Source organism: Zea mays, chromosome 3 (genome assembly GCF_902167145.1).
Source record: "Zea mays cultivar B73 chromosome 3, Zm-B73-REFERENCE-NAM-5.0, whole genome shotgun sequence".
Lineage (NCBI taxonomy): Eukaryota > Viridiplantae > Streptophyta > Magnoliopsida > Poales > Poaceae > Zea > Zea mays.
This window is the reverse complement of record NC_050098.1, coordinates 178,038,438-178,060,461: the sequence shown is the minus strand read 5'-3', so window position 1 is coordinate 178,060,461 and position 22,024 is coordinate 178,038,438. Positions and strand designations below refer to the sequence as shown.

The 22,024-nt window shown below is 43.7% G+C and overlaps 1 protein-coding gene and 1 long non-coding RNA gene across 3 annotated transcripts; one reads left to right on the top strand and one right to left on the bottom strand.

Annotated features, from left to right (window-relative positions):
• Positions 1 to 1,684: 1,684 nt before the first annotated feature.
• LOC103650942 (uncharacterized) lies at positions 1,685 to 3,579 on the bottom strand. Its single transcript, XM_008676546.4, has 2 exons — positions 2,762 to 3,579; positions 1,685 to 2,584 (listed from the first exon to the last, which is right to left on the bottom strand). The coding sequence occupies exons 1-2, from the start codon at positions 3,086 to 3,088 to the stop codon at positions 1,964 to 1,966; spliced, it is 948 nt and encodes a 315-aa protein (XP_008674768.1). The 5' UTR covers positions 3,089 to 3,579; the 3' UTR covers positions 1,685 to 1,963.
• A 10,440-nt stretch (positions 3,580 to 14,019) lies between these two features.
• On the top strand, positions 14,020 to 20,430 carry LOC118476725 (uncharacterized). Of its 2 annotated transcripts, none has more exons than XR_004857280.1 (3): positions 14,020 to 14,370; positions 14,440 to 17,403; positions 19,857 to 20,430. It is a non-coding gene; the product is annotated as an uncharacterized lncRNA (long non-coding RNA). The 2 variants fall into 2 exon arrangements; XR_004857279.1 differs by having other exon boundaries at positions 14,440 to 17,459.
• The last annotated feature ends 1,594 nt before the right edge of the window (positions 20,431 to 22,024 follow it).

Here is a 22,024-nt window from a genome sequence, read left to right as displayed (position 1 = left end):
CCTGGATGTCTGGATTGGTGTTTTTTTTTGTCCAGCAGTTATGCAATGAATCTTATGGTCTGTTTTTTTTTTTACCTGAAAACAATGACCATTTGTTTGAAGATATCTAAGGCTATTTTCAGTAGCTCTCATATCTTATCCTTATTTTTCACACGCAACTCTGTAAATAATGAGTGTTTTACACGGCCATATAATCTGATCGTATCCAGACTTATACGGCAGTATCCGGGTTCTTTTAGCCGCTGACATCATGAGGCTCGTTGTCCAGGGAAGAAAGGCATGATGAAACTTTGGTGCCTAGCTGCCAAATTCCGGTTTCAACCCAGACCGACGCGCACCTCGTTTGTTCTTCCAAGACCTGACCGCGACACCAAGCCCCCCCTCGTTTTCCTTCTGGCCATGATCCGACCCAGTTGGCCAGTCGCCGCCGATCGGTCCATGGGCAACCCTCCACTCCCATCAGCCCGCTCTCGCTCCGTCTTCCTCAAGGGAAATGATGGCCCGGCATGGGTCCGTGGACCGACCGACCACACCGACGGGTGCGAGGACGAGGACGAGGACGAGCGACACAGGCGGCAAAGGGCCAGGGGTCCTTTTCTTGAATGCGCAGCAGAAAGCCGCGCTGCTCCCCGGGTCAGTCCCGCTGCCGTTCCAGAGGACGCTTTAATCATTGCGATCGGCCGTCCGCAGCTTTCCCTGCCCGGGGACACCGCCGGTCCAACCCCGACAAAGCGCCACGGGAGCGGGACGGAAGGCCGCCACAGCGTTTTCGCTCCGATCGCGTGTTGCGCTGCCTTCCCATCCGCCCATCCAATCCATCCATCTCCGGATACGCAGGCGGCCGCCGGTTGCCGTCCTCGGCCAGGGACGGGGAGACAGTCAGGGGTACAAGGAATCTGACCTGACGGAGCGCGGCCCGGCTTTTGGACCCCTCCTCTATTCTTGCGATGGTGGAGGCCGTAATGATGGGCGAGAGACGGGAGTGAGGTCGCCACTAGTAGGAGTTGAGTAAACAAGTGGCGAAATCCTCGGCGTTTCCCACATTGCTTTCAGGTTTTTTTTTCCTTTCTAAACGAAGAAGCAAACGGTGGTTGGCCCGGAGCGGAAGCGGTGGATATGGAACGGCGCTATAATGCACACGACGTCGACGCGAGGGCACCTGGCCGTGGGAAAGGAGGCCATGAATGATGGCTCGTCTTTCGCCGGCGTGGCGAGCCGACGGATAATGTCGTGTCGCCGATGGGGTTCTTAGGCTCTGTCAAGACGAATGAGAGGGTTAGGCTCTGTCAAGACGAATGAGAGGGGTGCCTCTGGTTGCTGGCACCTGGTCTCAGTGCGGCTGGGCTGGAAGACTCTTGAGGTTGAAGCTAGAGAGAGCTTTGAGAAAGCGAGTGAAGTGCACGCACGACAGAAGCAACCAAAGTTGCCAGTACTTTTTCCGCGGCGATGGCAAGGGTCCAACCTTATAGGCCGCTTTCTTCGCGCCCAGGCGAACAAACAAAAAGCAACCTTTCGATACGCAGCAGCTGCGAGTGTGGCGACGATTCCTGAGCCAAGATATCTTGTTGCGATCGATCAGTTGCCTATGCCTCTCCTCTTCCGACTCCCACCCCTCTCTCTCACCCCCACCAGGCCACCACCATCATGCCTCCTCCTTTCATGGCAGAGACGCAGACGCAACAGCGAGACAGGAACAGCATCATGGCCAACCAGAATGCTCCATCGCTCTCTCCATCCCCTCGACAGAGACGGAGAGATGGGGTTAGAAAGAGGGGCAAGGCAACAACATGCTATTGCAATAGCATAGGGACACTGCAGCTAGTGCTAGTACGTACGTATCTGACTTTGCTTGTACTACCATGCAAATCAAGCAAGCAACGTTCGTTTGTTCATGCGAATTTGTGATGATGATGATGCTCTCCTTCAAGGCGGGCACGAGGTGTGGTGTGACCGATCCATCACATCAATGGCTGCACAGGTCGGAGAGCTCCTTCCTGCCCTCGACAATGTCGTCCAGGAAGTCGTCCAGCTGGCACACCAGGCTATCGGTGCCGGTCCGGAGCACGTCCAGCCACGCCTTCAGCTCCTCCACCTTGTCCTTGACAGCGCTTCCGCCGCCGCCGCCCTCGCACTTGCGTCCCGCCGCCGCGGCGCGCTCCACCTCCTCCCGCGCCGCCTCCACGGCGGCGCGCGCGCACCGGAACTCACACATCCTGATGCCCGGCGCGGCGCCGGGCCCGTCGGACTCGGCCTCCTCCGCCAGCCTCTGCTGCAGCATTGCGATGGACGCAGTGAAACCGTCCGAGCCGGCGTCGTCGGCGCCGGCGCACGGGCCGCCGGCCGCCGCGGCGCAGGAGACCGCGCCGCTGGCGAGGATGAGCAGGAGGAGCGAGCTCGCGTTGTGCAGCGCGTACAGGAGCCCCCGGAAGCCGTTGAAGCCGGCGAGCCTCGCGTCCGTGGCGCGCAGCAGCAGACGCTCGTCGAGATGCAGCGACAGCGGCGCGATCCTCGCGTCCGCCAGCGCGCGGTTCTCCTCCTCCGCGGCCATGGCCTCCCTCCTCGACACGGAGATCGCCCGCATCACCTGCGATGAGCCGATGATGATGCGCACCACAAACAGAGCCACGAGCGTTTCAGTCTTTCAGACAGTAAGGAACAGAGAAGAGAAAAAGGCCTGCCAAAGGCATGAATGATGGAAACGATCGATCGCAACCGCAGCACGTTTCAACGACAGAAAGGAAGGAAGGAAGAACCAACCAACCTGGCGAGTGGACAGAGGAGAAGGATCCTGGAGCCAGTCATCCAGCGCGGCGGCGGCGCAGGAGGCCGCCGCGCAATACCGCTCGACGGAGGCGAGGCCGAGCTTGAGGGCGAGGCAGGCGTCCCAGAGGCGGGCCGTCTCGTCCATGTACTCGTCGAGCCAGCGGCCGCCCGGCGGCAGGTGGAGCTGGCCGACCATGAGCGTGAGCTGCGAGTGCAGCCCCCTGAGCAGCGCGGCCGCCCGCAGCAGAGCCGACAGCGACGACAGCCCGCCCGCACGGCCCAGGTCGTCCAGCCCGCGCGCCAGGGACGTGAAGAAGGCGTTCATCGCGTCGTCGTCCCCGCCACCGCCGACGCTGCACTGTTTGAACTGGGAAAAGGAAGCCTGCTCGGCTGGCTATATATATAGCTAGCTAGCTAAGCAAGAGCGCGGTGGTGCACCGGCGCGGACGGAGGAGCATTAACCTGCAGCAGCAGGGGGGGAGGGAGCACGAGAGGGGCAAGGCGAGGCGACAGACACGGGAGGAGGGAGTGCAGCGCGGAGTAGCGCAATGATGCGTGTCTAGACGGGAGGGGGAAGGGTGATGAAAAGGAGGAGGAGGGGCGGAGGGCGGAGGCAGAAGCAGCGGCAGCAGAGCGCGACCCGAACACTGCCGCTCTTGTCTTGTTGGCTGGCAGCTGGCTGCTGCCTCGTGCTCCCCAAGCTTAACGTGTTTAACCCCTCTAACCGCAGTCATCGGCCGATGACAGCACACAGCACCGCAGCTGTTTACCACCAAAAAAGCGGTGTGGCTCCTTGTCAGCCAAGTGGGCCCCTTGGACGTTTCCTGCTGGCACCATTCGTTGAATTTTTTCCTGTCCTCTTGCCTGCTTATTCAGGTTCCTGTCTGGCTGTCTCTGAATCTTTCGAACCTTTTTATTTATCAGGGGTTTTCTCTTCTATAGTATTTTTTTTTGAAAGAAGGGATTTCACTTTCTTAACCTGGTTTTAGGAGGACAAGCCATGTTTATGTTTATCATAAGAGTTAGAAGGTGTTCGATTCAACTAACTAAAGTTTAGTTTATATCACATCAGATAAATTATGAGTATCTCATTAAGCAATGCGATATTTAGTACCACGGGTCCAATCAGTTCCCCCCAAACCTTGCGTTATTCGGTTCTATCTTAATCTTACACGGAGCACTGCCCCTTTATTCCCTTAACCCCTTTCCAACTCAGAGATGCAAATCTTATCCTGTCAATGCCCACCACCACCACCGAAATTCCTCCACATTTCATTCCGGCTCCTGTTGGCAAGGAGCTATACTACTTGTAGAGACCTCCAGAAATGCCGGGGATGCCGACCGGATTACTCCAAACCATGCTTACCTTACCGTAGAAGTTTTCTTTTTCTTTTTTTTTTCTTTTTGTCTGGAAGACTATCTTCGGACCTGCCCTTTCACAGCCGATTCTCTTCTCCATATCAAAACATGATCGATCAGTCTTGTACAAAAAAAAAAAAGAGAGGAGGGGGTGGTAAAGCTCACTGGCAGATGGATGGCATAGTAGTGTTAGGTGCCATTGAATTCACTGGGATTTGGTCGTCAGTGTTTGTTGCGGTCAGAGCACTATACCTCTCCCTGTCTGTCTCCCCCGGACTGTTGGAGCAGTAGCCCCGCCCGACATGCATGGGATTAGCATGCTTCTCTGGTCTCGGTCTCTGGGAGTGAGCAGCCAAGAGTTTTCGTGATGCGGCAGCTGCGCTCCGTGTTCCCGTCCGTCAGTCCCGTCACACGCGCCTGCCGGGAGAGGCATAAGCACTCGCAGTCGCAGTCGCAGGTGCTCCTAGACCGGAGCAGCGGACACGCATGATCACGGCGCACGCCATGGCAACAGCAGGCAGGCAGGGAACGGCAGCGGAGCTCCCGAGCTTGAGGACCGGACGCGGACGCGGACGGGCAGGTTTTATTGTCCTTGTCCAGGACCGTACGCCTTGTCTGTGCCCGGCTCCCGTATCTCGGAGGCAAGGCAATCGATTACCACCGCCCTTGTTTGCATTGCAGTCAATTTCTTTGATCACTGAGTACTTGCTTTGCTCTGTTGCTCAATAGTTGACGTCCTCATTTTCGGAGGCAACCGCTTTTAAGTTTTAACCACACACTGACACACACATATGGTAATTTGATTAGATAGATCTTTAAATCAATAACAAACTTATCTAAAAGTACAAATATTGATCATATTTTTTTTATAAATTTAGTTAAACTTTAAAATTTTTGACAGTTTATAAATACCGTAACGATAACTGTATTGAAACGGAGAGAGAGAGTATAATATAAGTTCGTTTGATATAAGGTCTAAACTTACACTAAAACTTTAGTCCTAATCCATCCGAAGAGGTGAACTATTTAGGTCTCGTTTTGGTCCTTTAGTCTAGAAACTAAAGTTTAGTTAGAAGACTAAAGTTTAGTCCTTATCCTGTTTGGTTCTAACAACTAAAAGTATTCAAAAAACATTAAATGAATCATAAGAGAACCAAAATATCCCTTATTATTCTCCCGCCATCAGTGTAATTGAAATAAATAAAAGACAAAAGATAGAATTAATATGGTTTAGTCCATTTTAGTCACCCCTTGGGTACTAGAGACTAAAACATTTTAGTCCCACTGTTTGACAATTTAGGGAATAAATGAGACTAAAATGGAGAGACTAATCTTTAGTCCATCAACGAGGCCTTAGTTATGCACCGGTAGTCCAGGATGCCGGTTATATATACAACTTGTGCTGCTCACATCAGCAGAATGGATGACTTGATTTTCTTAGAGATAAAAGATAGAATTATAAGTTGATGATATGTTCAAAAGACAATCATTATCAAATAGACCTTTAGGGTAAGAGACATCTCACAACCGAGTAGTCGTTGCCTTTCACTTAGGATTGCCAGCACCCAAGTCACCATTGTCTTTCCTCTCGATGCGAGTCTATGTTAACACGACAATATTTTGGTGTTTCATCCTTGTACGGTGGATACTATAGACACAATGCTACTGTTATTGTAGTGTTGAACGACAATGAGTGTGAGAAGCAAGAGTGAATGTATCATTGCTGTTTGTACGTGAGGACGTACGACTACTTACATTATATCGTTACACTCTTTTTTGCTACATTACGCGTCTAGTGGTAACGATCTATGATCTCCTACTCATATGTAATATGTCTTGAACATGCTAGATACATTAGTGTGCAACTTACCCATTTTCTAACGGTGGTGCCAAAGTCGTTCATGCACAATTTTTTATCTAGATGGTTTTCATATAGGTGTTATGCCTAATAAATTAGATCTAGTTTTGCTTTTGTTGTAACACGATTTGAGATAGATGAGTTATTTGTTGGTATAGTCGTACAACTTGTTTATCCTTATCAGCTATGTCATAGTGATGACACCATAGTACCCTAAGGTACTAGAAATGGATTGCACCAAAGAGCGAGGAGTGAGTCCTAATGCTGTAGAGTATGCCTACCGGGTCATGGCATCACAAACACAGTAACACTAATGTTTTATAGAGGTTCAGACCGTTGAGTGCTTAAGACCCTATGCCATCTTTTCTGTGGTGGATCTCTATGTGAAAGAAGTGTACAAAATTGCAAGGCTCCTAGAGGGGAAGAAGATCTATCCTCTGAGTGGTAAACTAAGGCAAGTTGTCTATCTCTCTCCTGCTCTTGGCTTTTAAATAAGTCTTGAAGTCCCTTGTCTAGTGGTTGGTTGTGTGAAATCGAAATTAAATATTGTTCTCACCCGTTGTATAGTCCAAAGGGATGATAGTGTCACATGCATACGCTTCTATGGTCCTGACCTATCATAGATCCAACTATTTGTGTCACGTCTGCATGCCGTCTTTTAGGGGGCGTGCTCTTATATAATTACTCCATCCTATCTTTACACATTAATGTTCCTCGTACCTTTTATTATATGCGTGATCCCCAAGTCATCCTGTTCTATCGATGTGGATCCTCCTAACCTTCTGTATGCGATGACTTTGATATGTGCACCGTAGTATACTCTAGTTTATTTGCATATAGTGTTGCACCCACCACACACGTCAGCATGGTGGAACATTTGCATCCGGTATTTTAATGCGATGCTACTGAGGCTATCCTTTGGTAACTTAACATGTTGACAAGGGTAAACTCTAGTTTATTTTAACATGTTGTTTGAAAAATGTTGACAAGGGTGAACATGTTTACAGTGCACCAAAGCAACTCCTTAGCAATGTCGACAAGGGTGCCTAAGGTGGACAGATCACGGTGGGAGTATGTCCTATGACCCTCTACTTATATTCCACTGCTCACATGTTATCTGTTGAATTATTGGACCAAGCCCATTTAAAATTCTGAATAATTCCTAAAAAAATTCAAAGGCCCATTCATGAAGAGATGTATGACAATATTGAGAGGGGTATGGAAACATTAGTCCCATCTTGCTAGTTGAGTCCTCACCATGTTCTTGCTTGTGTTGGATGAGACATAGAAGGAAGAACACACATGCTAGCTTGCCTCACTGGACAGGGTGGGGGCCAAGGGCGTGGGCATGCAACTTGCGCATGAATGGTCTGTCAATTTCGAGATCCAAGCCTTACACACATGTGGCTTTCTTTTGCAATTTTGTTTTGCCACTTATTCCAGAATCCTTTTGTGGTTTCGTTTTGTCGCTTATTACATAATCATTATTTGATAAGTTTATTCCGAAATCCTTACCTAACAAGGCTTATCAGATGTGGATCGGATCAACTGATCATTATCTGGTACGATCCTTATCTGATATGGTTCCCTATCAATTACAGATTTTTTGAATCGAATGTGGTATTATTATATAAGTACCTACCTACATGTGCTGCCATCAAACGTACCAACAACCAACGTATCTAGCCTCGTCTCTTCATGTATGTTGTGCCGACACGTACGCTACTTCGTCCCTATCATTTGGCATGAATAGGCGATCGGGAGAGCAGGTCTCCAGAACAGTCACCCTCAACGATTATGCATTGGGAGAGGGCGAATAAAGTTTTTGGAAAACGCTCTACACGACTCGATCACTTTCGTGTTGTCTTCAACCTGATCGCCACGGCTCGTCTGCCTAAGCGTTGTGTGGACGTCTCACGTTGTCATTAACAACAAGATGGTGCTGAACGTCGACGTTGTGTGCTATACCCCATCGTTGGCAAAAAAACGTATAACCATCTTCCTATCATCATGCCTTTCATACTATTTTGTCTAATATGTTTAGACATGGTTTTGTTAGATAAAACTTTAATCTTAACTGGCATATGATACATACATTTAGATCTATTATCTTTCCGTACACGTTTGTCATCATAGTCATGCTTTATTTTCGGATTAAATTAAAATCAAATGCTCTAAATTTTTCAACATTATCTTGATTAAACACACTTATTTTCTGATAATAAATACTAAAGGATAAAAAATTGGTGTAATGGTCAATAGGTATCAAAGCCTAGGCCCCCTATATCCACGCTTTTCACTTGCTTTTCGATAATAAATACTAGAGCGGCATGGAGCAAATCGATCTTTTCACTTGATATATAGCTCTGCTTTTATATTTCATCAACGCTTCCATTTGTCATCTATACCACTATATGATCCATCAATTTAATCTTTATAAAACCCACTTAACCAAATTACCCCACATTTATAACCTACATAAAATCCACCAAACAAATTAAACATAGGTTTAACACATCATCAAAACTAACGGTTTAGTCATCGCCAACCCCTCTCGTGTCATCGTGGACCCCTACTTCTTCGCAGGATCATAACGTTAGTACGGACTATATGCTAGTTTGTTAAACAAATAAGAACGGTGGCCTTATCATTCATATCAGCGAGCAAACAGACAGACACATGTAATCTGCTAATTGTTAAGATTTACAGGATCTCTAGGAGTAGATCAGTGGAGTAATCTATATTCTATTGAGTAATTTCGGGTTCCTAATTTGTAGAACAGAACAGTAGTTAGATTGTTACCGTCATTGGGAAGTGCAGGCGTGTTGGAGGATGTAGATCCGTCCGCCATCAGGTTCGTTGATGAAGGTTGATGCAGCGAGGTTGTCGACGGCGATGAACGGCGGTGTCTTCCCGTCACTGGCTGCGCACCCTCTCAGATCGGTGTTAGGGTTTTGTCGGTGGGGAGTACGGCTCTAGTGAAACACGTCATCCGAGCCGCCGGCCCCCACCCTTTTATTTATAGCGCAGTGTGACAGGGGCCCACCAACCATATCGGGTTGGGCGCCCCCGATCAGGGCGCAATCAAAGGCCCAAGATGTCCGTTGGGCCCATCTTGGTGGAGATCAATCCAACATTCTCCCCCTTGATCTCATCGTTCACTTTAAACTTTAAACTTTAACTTCAACACTTTTCACTTTACTCGTTCCATCACAGATAAGTGCATAGAGCATGTTTCATCGTCACGATCAATCGTCGATAGATTTGACAGCTACAATACACATCTCTGATCTGAAACAGTTACTTTAACTTTAGGCCCTATTTATAGTCCAGGAATCATAGGCTTTCCCTTAAACCCATGCCGGCTACATGTTCTTTGAACACTTTGGGTGGTAAGCCTTTTGTAAGCGGATCCGCGAGCATCTTTTCACTTCTTATATGCTCAAGACTTATTATTTGATCCCGGACTTTATCCTTCACAACGTAGTACTTTATGTCAATGTGTTTGGCAGCACCACTTGACCTATTGTTGTGAGCATACTGTACTGCTGGAGCATTATCGCAGTATAACTTTAGTGGTTTATGTATGCTGTCGACCACCTTTAAACCGGGTATGAACTTCTTTAACCAGTTCACCTGCCCCGAAGCCTCAAAACACGCTACAAACTCGGCATACTCTGTGGACGATGTAGTGACGGTTTGTTTCGAGCTTTTCCATGAAATAGCTCCACCTGCGAGAGTGAACACATATCCCGATGTGGATTTTCTATCATCTCCCGCATAATCAGAATCTGTGTACCCCACTATTTGGAGTGAATCTGTTCTTCTATACGTCATCATGAGGCCTTTCGTGCCTTGCAAATACCGCAAGACTTTCTTTACCAATTTCCAGTGCTCAATCCCTGGATTACATTGAAATCTGCCAAGCAACCCGGTAACAAAAGCTAAGTCAGGGCGTGTACACACTTGAGCATACTGCAGGCTTCCGACAGCAGAAGCATATGGAACCACTTTCATTTGGTCGAGCTCGTACTGGTTCCTAGGGCATTGAAAATCCCCATATTTGTCGCCCTTGACTATTGGTGCAGGTGATGCACTACATTTGTGCATATTGAATCTCTTTAAAATCTTTTCTATGTATAACTTTTGGGACAGTCCCAATACCCCTTTTGTTCTATCTCGGTGAATCTCTATGCCCAAAACAAAAGACGCTTCACCAAGATCTTTCATGTCAAATTTTGAGGACAAAAACTTCTTTGTCTCCAGCAGTAGACTGACATCACTACTAGCAAGTAAGATATCATCCACATATAGGATTAGGAAGATGTGCTTTCCATTCTTAAACTTTGCATATACACAGTTGTCCTCAACATTCTCTTTAAACCCAAAATCCTTTATTGTTCTATCAAACTTCAAGTACCACTGTCTTGAAGCTTGTTTTAAACCATAAATTGATTTCTTTAGGCGGCATCCCATGCCTTCTTTTTCTTTCACAACAAAACATTTCGGTTGTGCCATGTAAACAATTTCTTCCAAATCCCCATTGAGGAATGCTGTCTTTACATCCATCTGATGTAACTCTAAATCATAGTGTGCCACTAATGCCATTATAATTCTGAAGGAGTCCTTACATGAGACTGGAGAAAATGTCTCATTGTAATCAATCCCTTCTCTTTGTGTAAAGCCTTTTGCCACAAGTCGTGCTTTATGTCTTTCAATATTCCCTTTGGAGTCGAGTTTTGTTCTGTAGACCCATTTACAGCCTACTGTTTTGGCTCCTTTAGGAATTGTCTCTAAATCCCAAACTTTGTTAGCATTCATTGATTCCATTTCATCTTCCATGGCTTTAAGCCACTTTGACGAGTGCTCACTTCTCATGGCTTCTTCAAATGAGGTGGGATCACCCTCCATTTGAAGTCCTTCGGTGTTGTACACCTCATAATCATCAGGAATAGCTGATCTTTTAATTCTTTGAGACCTTCTTGGGGCCTCTACATTTGGCACATCTACTATCTGGGGCTGTTGTTGCTCCCCCTCACTTGTGACATCATTTTCTATAGGATCCTGAAGGACAGGTTCCTCATGTCCATTCATTATCGCCACAGGAGAACTAACAACAGGTGTTGTCACTACAGTGTCTTGCACTGTTCGTGCAACAGGAACAGGTAATTCAAAAATTGGTTCCTGAAACATTGGAGTGGGCACATATACCCGCTTTTCCTCAAGATCAATTTTTCGACTTACCATGCTCCCCCTCATCATTTCATCCTCTAGGAACACAGCGTGTCTCGTTTCTACAAACTTTGTATATCTATCTGGACAGTAGAAACGAAACCCTTTTGATCTTTCTGGATAGCCAATGAAATGGCAACTTACTGTTTTGGGATCTAGTTTCCCAATGTTTGGGTTAAACACTTTAGCCTCAGCAGGACTCCCCCACACACGTAAGTGGTTTAGTGAGGGTACTTTTCCTGTCCACAACTCATACGGTGTTTTGGGCACCGACTTACTTGGTACTCTATTGAGAATATGAATGGCGGTTTTCAGTGCCTCCATCCATAGACTCAATGGCAAGGTAGAGTAACTCATCATACTACGCACCATATCCATCAATGTACGGTTACGCCTTTCAGCTACTCCATTCTGCTGAGGTTCGCCCGGTGTTGAGTACTGGGCTACTATACCATTTTCCTGTAAGAACCTTGCAAAAGGTCCAGGAACTTGGCCATATGGGGTATGCCGACCATAGTACTCTCCACCACGGTCAGACCGGACTACCTTAATCTTTGAACTATGCTGATTTTCAACTTCAGCCTTAAATATCTTAAATTTATCCAACGCTTCTGTTCTTTCTTTGATTGGATAAATGTAGCCAAAACGAGAGTAATCATCTGTGAATGTTATGAACGAGTCAAAACCATCCACACTTTTCATAGGAAATGGGCCACATATATCTGTGTGGATTATCTGTAGAATTCCTGTGCTTCGTTTGGCGTTCTTTTTAATTTTCTTTGCATACTTTCCTTTAATGCATTCTCTGCATTGTTCTAAGTCTGAGAACTCTAATGGAGGAAGAATATCATTCTTAACTAGTCTCTCTATTCTCCCCCTCGAAATATGGCCTAAACGACAGTGCCATAATTTCGATGATTCATCATGAGTTCTCTTTCGTTTTCTGTTTTCATTCAGTGACGAGGATACATTTGCATTCATATCGCTCACGGAATTCACATTTTCACGAAGCGATAACAAATAAAGATCTTCCTTTTGAAAAGCAAGACCAACACTTTCTTTATTATGAAATATCTCACATTTGCCATCTCCAAAATGACAATCAAAACCATTATTGTCCAAACATGAGACACTAATCAAATTCCTCTGTAAAGAGGGAACATAAAGAACATCTCTAAGTACAAGTATGAAGCCATTAGCAAGCTCTAGAGGAAGGTCGCCAACAGCTTCAACATTTGCTTGCACTCCATTTGCAACTTTAATGTGTCTTTCTTTTCTTTGCATAGTCCTCGTCGAACGGAATCCCTGTAAAGAATTAGCAACATGGATGGTTGCCCCTGAGTCAATCCACCAAGTAGATTTTGAATATTGTACATATAGGGATTCATTAATGAACGTAATAATGTTCTCACCATTCTTTGCCATGATAGACTTTAAGAATTCAGGACAGTCTTTCTTGTAATGTCCTGTCTTCTTACAGTGGAGACATTGATCTTTGTTTACCATAAACTTTTTCTGTTGAGGCTGATGGTGCTGAGGAGCCTTTCCCTTTGCTTTTGCGGGAGAGTTGGCATTAGCATTAAAATTTCTTTTCTTATTATCTTTAACATAGTGGAGAGTGCCACCATTGGCGGCTTTTATTCTCTCCTCTTCTTGCACACACATAGCCATACAACGATCAAGATCCCACTTCTCGGGTTGAATGTTGTAGTTGACAACAAAGGTGTCGAACTCTTTTGGCAGTGAAGCAAAAATCAAATGGACAAGGAATTCATCCTTAACATGCAAATCCATTGGTTTAAGCTTTGAGTTCATATGACTCATCTTTAGTATGTGCTCTCTTATGCCAGTGCCATTGCCTCCTCCAGAATACCTCTCTGTCATCATCTGCTTTATCAGCTGAGTTGCATATGTCTTTGAAGAGCCATAGAACTGACCCTTTATTCTATCGAGGTATTCTGTGACAGTGTCACACTCTGGAATTGAGCCCGCAATAGAAGGCTCAACTGTATTCTTTAGCACTGCCATGCACTTTTTGTTGGCAATAACCCACTTTCTATGTTCAAGGTCATAAGCCATCTGTTTGGGAGCATGGTCCCTCTGTCTGTTCTGCCAAGCAGACTCAGCCTCATCTGTCTCTCTCACTGGTGCCACAGGCTCAGTGGGACACGGTGTGGTGACTACCCAGTCCACCTCAGCCAAAACGAAGGCTAGGTCAATCTTTTTCTTCCATTCTGTATAATTATCTCCTTTTAGGGGTGGAATATCTTTAATAAACCCCATCAAGGAGTATCCTCCTGAAATTACAATTCATGTAAAGTGAGAACAAATTACATTAATTGCACGCTTCAGTTCCAATAAAATTTAAGCATACAATTTATCCAGTTTATATCAATTCTACATCACCGTTGGGCAGAAATAGAATTAATATAAAACAAAAGGCACTATAATATTATAATATTGCTATTAATCAACGTTGGTCAGAATAATAACAATACTATAATAATATGAAAATCATTTCTATTTTTCAAAATTAAATTCTCCCGTTGGTTCGAATTTAATAATAAAAATAATAACTTTAAATACGCAGCGGAAACATTAATAACACTTTTATTCAGAAGCATAAAATAAATTCTTTTCTATTCTCTAATCAAATTATCTCGTTGGTTCAAATTTAAATAGAGATAGAACATCAATAATTAAATAATAGCTTCTGAAAAAAAAACGTTTACTGTTTCTTTCCTTTAATTGGGCTGAAATCGGCCCAATAAAGCCATCACGCTCAGATTAGGGTTTGCACTAGTACATATACGTATTGTCTTCCTTTTCCCTCTCCCAGCCGCCACACTTCTTTCTGTTAGCGTTTTTCTTGGCGCAGCTGGCGGCTCCGAACACGCAGGCCTCGTTCGGCCCTATCTTCGCGCATGCCGCCATGGCCTTGTGCGCCCGGAGCTCCAGCTCACACGCCCTCGACAGCAGACGCATGGACGCCGGGTCCAAGAGCGCCGCCATCCTCTGTCCAGCGCTGGGAGGAAACAAAAAATCACGCGGCGGTCTGCACCCAGCGGCGCTGCCTGCGCACGGCCACCAGACAGCCGAACGGCGGCCAGCAGACAGCCGAACGGCAAAGAAAGGAGCCTTCGCCCCTGCACCTGCACGTGAGTGCTTCTATTGCTATTTTTTTTTTTTGATTTGACGTGACGGCTGTTTCTTTTTCCGTTTTGCAGGGGTAAATCCAGTCGCCATTTGGCTTTCTTTTCTGTTGTTTTATCTATGAATCCAAACAGATTCGACCTCTTTTCATTTTCATCGATTAAAACTTTTCCCAACTAGATCAACACCTAGATTATGGCTCCGGTACCAATGTTAAGATTTACAGGATCTCTAGGAGTAGATCAGTGGGGTAATCTATATTCTATTGAGTAATTTCGGGTTCCTAATTTGTAGAACAGAACAGTAGTTAGATTGTTACCGTCATTGGGAAGTGCAGGCGTGTTGGAGGATGTAGATCCGTCCGCCATCAGGTTCGTTGATGAAGGTTGATGCAGCGAGGTTGTCGACGGCGATGAACGGCGGTGTCTTCCCGTCACTGGCTGCGCACCCTCTCAGATCGGTGTTAGGGTTTTGTCGGTGGGGAGTACGGCTCTAGTGAAACACGTCATCCGAGCCGCCGGCCCCCACCCTTTTATTTATAGCGCAGTGTGACAGGGGCCCACCAACCATATCGGGTTGGGCGCCCCCGATCAGGGCGCAATCAAAGGCCCAAGATGTCCGTTGGGCCCATCTTGGTGGAGATCAATCCAACATTCTCCCCCTTGATCTCATCGTTCACTTTAAACTTTAAACTTTAACTTCAACACTTTTCACTTTACTCGTTCCATCACAGATAAGTGCATAGAGCATGTTTCATCGTCACGATCAATCGTCGATAGATTTGACAGCTACAATACACATCTCTGATCTGAAACAGTTACTTTAACTTTAGGCCCTATTTATAGTCCAGGAATCATAGGCTTTCCCTTAAACCCATGCCGGCTACATGTTCTTTGAACACTTTGGGTGGTAAGCCTTTTGTAAGCGGATCCGCGAGCATCTTTTCACTTCTTATATGCTCAAGACTTATTATTTGATCCCGGACTTTATCCTTCACAACGTAGTACTTTATGTCAATGTGTTTGGCAGCACCACTTGACCTATTGTTGTGAGCATACTGTACTGCTGGAGCATTATCGCAGTATAACTTTAGTGGTTTATGTATGCTGTCGACCACCTTTAAACCGGGTATGAACTTCTTTAACCAGTTCACCTGCCCCGAAGCCTCAAAACACGCTACAAACTCGGCATACTCTGTGGACGATGTAGTGACGGTTTGTTTCGAGCTTTTCCATGAAATAGCTCCACCTGCGAGAGTGAACACATATCCCGATGTGGATTTTCTATCATCTCCCGCATAATCAGAATCTGTGTACCCCACTATTTGGAGTGAATCTGTTCTTCTATACGTCATCATGAGGCCTTTCGTGCCTTGCAAATACCGCAAGACTTTCTTTACCAATTTCCAGTGCTCAATCCCTGGATTACATTGAAATCTGCCAAGCAACCCGGTAACAAAAGCTAAGTCAGGGCGCGTACACACTTGAGCATACTGCAGGCTTCCGACAGCAGAAGCATATGGAACCACTTTCATTTGGTCGAGCTCGTACTGGTTCCTAGGGCATTGAAAATCCCCATATTTGTCGCCCTTGACTATTGGTGCAGGTGATGCACTACATTTGTGCATATTGAATCTCTTTAAAATCTTTTCTATGTATAACTTTTGGGACAGTCCCAATACCCCTTTTGTTCTATCTCGGTGAATCTCTATGCCCAAAACAAAAGACGCTTCACCAAGATCTTTCATGTCAAATTTTGAGGACAAAAACTTCTTTGTCTCCAGCAGTAGACTGACATCACTACTAGCAAGTAAGATATCATCCACATATAGGATTAGGAAGATGTACTTTCCATTCTTAAACTTTGCATATACACAGTTGTCCTCAACATTCTCTTTAAACCCAAAATCCTTTATTGTTCTATCAAACTTCAAGTACCACTGTCTTGAAGCTTGTTTTAAACCATAAATTGATTTCTTTAGGCGGCATCCCATGCCTTCTTTTTCTTTCACAACAAAACCTTTCGGTTGTGCCATGTAAACAATTTCTTCCAAATCCCCATTGAGGAATGCTGTCTTTACATCCATCTGATGTAACTCTAAATCATAGTGTGCCACTAATGCCATTATAATTCTGAAGGAGTCCTTACATGAGACTGGAGAAAATGTCTCATTGTAATCAATCCCTTCTCTTTGTGTAAAGCCTTTTGCCACAAGTCGTGCTTTATGTCTTTCAATATTCCCTTTGGAGTCGAGTTTTGTTCTGTATGCTAGTACGGACTATATGCTAGTTTGTTAAACAAATAAGAACGGTGGCCTTATCATTCATATCAGCGAGCAAACAGACAGACACATGTAATCTGCTAATCACCCACCAGGCCACCACATGGTGGATAAATCTGGGCAAAGCAGGAGATTTCATTTGGTGTGGAAGTTAGGGCGCTATGGATGATCTGCCTGTGGGATCTCGGGAATGTGACGCTCTTCTTCCTTGGCGTTCAGCGAAATAAACAAAAGCACGCTCCTCCCATAAACAAACCACCTTTTTGAATGATGGAGATGTGCTCATAGGGCAAACGGCCTGATAAACCGTGATCTAATAGAAAACTATGGCAACGCTAACATGCGATCAGTGTCTTGTGTCTAGACTCTAGAAGCTTGCATTTTAAAATCAGGGGAGATTGAGTTGTCTGTGCCAGTGTGATCCAAACAGCAGAATATACGGTTTGTATTTGTTCTATAATTTTTTACATTTGATACTCCAACGAGTAACGAGGCAGCTGTGCGCTCAATTGCTAGCCAAGATGACATCTGTGTGTTGCCAGTATCCGATGCAAAACCACTGCTGCTTCTTTTTTTATTAATATATAATATAAAACGCATGAGACGATCAGCGTGTATACAATGCATCTAAATGATGCGCCGTTTCTCTTTTTGGCTATGAGAAGGTGCACGATGCCGAGTGGAGCCTTAAGATTTGCTCACCTGCACCCAGCTAGCAGCCACATGGATGAAACGACAAAGTCTGCTGCTCTCTCAAGTGAGTCATGGCTGTAATTATAACCGCAATTATGCCTGCCCAAAAGCCCAAAGCAGGTAACACTCCTTTTCTAAAGGAAACTTAAGACAATTAGGCCATATCTATCGTTCATAATTATTAAGGCCATGTTTGGATTTTAATGGCTAATTGTTCGTCGGTGGCTAATAATTAGCCAGCAGATAATTAGCTAGCCACAAGTTATAGTATGTTTGAAGTCTTAGCTAAATAAATGTCTTTTTTTCTCTCTATACGGTCTATTAGCACATGTTAGCAAGATTAAATAGTTAATGGGCAAACAGTTTGCCAACCCTCTAGCTAACAATTAGCCAATTTATTAATCAACTTGTTTGGAGGTCAAGGTGCTAATATAAACAGATAAATTGTTTGTCACATGGATTCAAACAGACCCTAACTAGGTCCAAAATTTAGCTGTGCCGTTAAATGTACCCACAAAAACTTGTAGAAATAGGAGAAATATTATTCGGGGGTCATAAATATTGATTATTCATTCAATGTGTGTTAACAACAGTGTAACTTCACTAATCTTTTGTGTTTATATGACAATTATGAAATAACATGTTTCGCTTCAAAAATTATGAAATAATATGTCCTATCAAACCCTCTAAAGAATAAATAAAATAAACCTCGCTGCTATCTTGAAAAAACTAGCAAACTAGTCCAAGCAAATAACACGGATAACTAGTTTATTAATTATAGTATTTATATTTTCTTATTCAATCTTTTTTCAAATATTTTCATTTGTCTGATTAGTAATAACTATCTTCTCCCGATGCGCCTTTACTCTAGCTATTGGCTAAAGTTTGGTCATGACTTATTAAGACATGTACAATGATGTTTAATATATGAGAATATATCTAGTGCACATGGAATTTTAGGGCACATGATGCACATATTAAATCATCATCACTCATCTTAGATCTAACGTCTGTAGTTGTTTGGTATATTTGCTAAAGACACCCTCTGACGTGGTGGGCTGTAGTGGTGGAAGGTGTTATTTGTAAATTACAATGATCAATCAGAGACGTTAGATCTAAAATAGATAGTGATGATTTAATATGTGCACCATGTGCACAAAGCTTTCATGTGCACCGGATATGTCCTCTTAATATATAGACTCTTTATTTGTTCCTATTTATAAAAAAAATTGTATTGTTGTCTCTGGCTCGTAACCCAAATAGTAACAGACGTCTTCACTTCCCTTGTACAAATATGTAGTCTGTTATATTGATCTGATGCTCAACAGGCGCATTGTCTTATGCATTTATTAATAGACTACATTTATAGTCACTCTCCATTGTGTAATAGGTCTCTTAGTTGTCTCTTATGATTAAAGAACCATTTTGATATCTCTCCACTATACATGTCCTAAGGAGCTATTGTCGTATTTATTGTCTCTTGTTTTTTATTACTATCTCTTGATTGTTACTCCCCTCACTTATGAATAATATTCACATAATGCCCTAAAATAATTTTTTTGATTCATTTTACCCTCCGCTCCTTTGAGTTGATTCAATTTACCCCATAACAAAATTTCTCTTTTTTTTATTTCCTTACGTACAAAATGAGTATTTAATTCAAATTTTGTTGGTTAGTACATAATAGTATAACTTTGCCTAAAATATATTATGATTTTGTAATTATTTTGATAGATTAGATATCACCTAAGATAATAACTTTAATGATACAAAACTAAATATAAAATAATGACAAAAAATTATAACATATTTTCCTATAGTAAGTTATGATGTTCTCAATCAACTCAAAAAATATGAACTTGAAATTCAACATGTACATGGAGAAATGAAAAACACAAATATTATTAGGAGAAGCTTTGTCTTTTTCGTTTCTCTATGTACAAGTTAAATTTCAAGTTCATATTTTTTGAAGTGACTAAAGACATCATAATCTATGTTAGAAAAAATAGTTTAAGAATTTTTCATCGTTATTTGTTATTTCATATTTAGTTTTGTACCATTAAAGTTTTTATCTTATTTAATCCCTAACCTATCAAAATAATCATACAAAATCATAATATATTTTTCTAAGCTGAATTATGCTACTAGCTACTAACCAACAAATTTTGAACTAAAAACTCAATTTGCACATAAAGAAATTAACATGATAAATTTTGTTAAGGATAAATTGAACCAACTCAAAGGAGTGGAGGGGAAAATAAACTAAAAATACTTTAGGGGGTTATGTGAACATTGTCCATAGGTGAGGGGTGTAATTTGGACTTTTCCTTTTAGATAAGTCTAAATCAAGTATTTTTTGTGAGTTCTTACAAACACATGTTTGATATGTGATCACAATGTTAAGTATGCTGAGTAATTGTCATGAAGATGATCGACTTTGGTTTACTTTGTGGATTAACTATGGCCTTAGTGTGGTGTTATGCAACATTTATCTTGGCTTATGGTCTGCATATGTAGAGCACATAGGTGATGGTCAACGACAAAGATGAAGGTCATGCGAGTTTGTGTCGGTGGACTCAGAGTAGTGAAGGACGAACATCAGGCTATAACTAAGAGTCCAGAAAAGCTAGAGGACCAATCATGAGTGGCTGACACCTAGGGTCATCGATGAGTGCAAGAGGACATGGAGAAGTACATTATGTTGATCGAATCAAGATGGCGGTTGATCAAGTAAAATTGAAGCGCTAGAGGACTTAGTGATTTGGCGGTCAAGGACTTGAGGTGACACATTTCAAGATTGTGGGGAGAGCATATGGAGTACCCTACCCATGATTGATTTAATTGTTTGAGCATCAAAACCATGAGTTGACAACATCTAGCTTTGTACCTCAAAACTTGGGTGGAGTTCTAGCGAGAACTGTAGGTGGCAGTGGCATCATCATGAAGCTTGCATCGGTGCAAAGCAAAGTTGTGAGACCATAACATCTGCGGGGTTAAATTGTTTGGCTCTAATTACCTAGGGACAAGTTGGAAATATGTAATATCTCTATCAATAATGTAAGGAAAATGAATCAATGCCTATTTATAGTAAGGTTTTGGTGTTTGATGATCAACAATAACCATTTGGACTAATATTATTTGCTAGTGTCTTTGGTTATAGTTCAAAGGATGCAAATTGGACATGGACAGAGGAAAAGTGGTGATCCAAATGATCAACACCTCAAGAAATCAACATATTAGAAGACCTACTAAAGAATCTAAAATAACATTCAAGAGTCCAAGACACAGGATTGAACCAAGCCAAACACAAATAGCGTGAACAAATAAAAATAAGAAGGGTTTCATAAGGCATCAAACTAGGGCATCAAACCATCCTAGGGGAGTGTCAGTCGTCTGTAGCTAACCCTACAGGTAAAAGAGCAGGAGCATCAGACATTGGTGTCAGACTCATATTAGATAAAATGTTAGACCATACAGTTACACTATTCACACTTAGGAAGACCTTTGAGCCATTCCTACAAGATATAGTTAGACTATCGTGATAGAACATGACGATGGACAAAGAGGTTCTAGAGAAGGAAATGGGGTGTTGGACAAGACCAATGGTAGGCGTTGGAATATACGCCACAATGAATGGTCGCAGTGGTTGGCAACAGCTAGTGCCGACACAATACTAATATTATAGTCGTTGAGAGTCATCAAACCTTGACACAATGGTCTAACTATGAATTTGTTGAATGGTACATCGATACATAGAGTTGCCTATTAAGGGTGCAATAGTTATATCTCTCCTTGGCAGTGGCCAAGCTAGAACCAATGGGACTTTGTTTCTTTACCACACTTAAGCTTGTACATTTATATTATGTACCTTGTTAAAGCTCCATTTATGGTTTTGGTAATTGAGAGAACTAGTGGACTAACCTCTACTCAAGGTATTGTGAGTGAGATAGATTATAGTCCACATCTAAAGATTGAGCAAGGTGGGAAACCATGAGGAGAATGGTGATGACTAGAAAGGATGAACAATTGCTCAACATTGGAAGAGGAAAAGAAAAATGCAAAGGCTCAAGGCAAAGGTACAGCTAAGGTGAAAGGGAAATAGGGTCAAACCTTTTCCTAAATGTTTTTGGTGGCTGAAATACCCAACACAAATAATTGGACTAACTAGTTTGCTCTAGATTATATATTCTACAGGTGCTAAAGGTTCAACACAAACCAATAAAAAGATCCGAGTTAGGGTTCAAAAGAAAGGAGCAAAAGAAACCGAAGAGAAACCTGGTCTGGCGCACCGGACTGTCCGGTGTGCCACCAGACAGTGTCCGATGCACCACCGGACTGTGTCCGGTGCACCAGGGGCGATCGACTCCAACTCTTCACCTTCAGGTTTCTGGAGAGCCGCTCCGCTATAATTCACTGGACTGTTCGGTGTGCCACCGGACTGTCCGGTGTGCTAGCGGAGCAACGACTATCGAGCACAATGGTCAACTCCAATGGTCGCCTGCAAACGTGAACAGTGTGCGGACAGTTCGCGCAGAGTCAAAGCAGCGCCAGAAGGCGCACTGGACAGTGACTGTCCGGTGCCCCAAGTTGTCAGAGCTCCAACAGTCAAAATCGTCAGAACCCTAATGGTTGGGTGATGTGGCTGGCACACCGAACAGTGTCCGGTGGCGCACCGGACTGTCCGG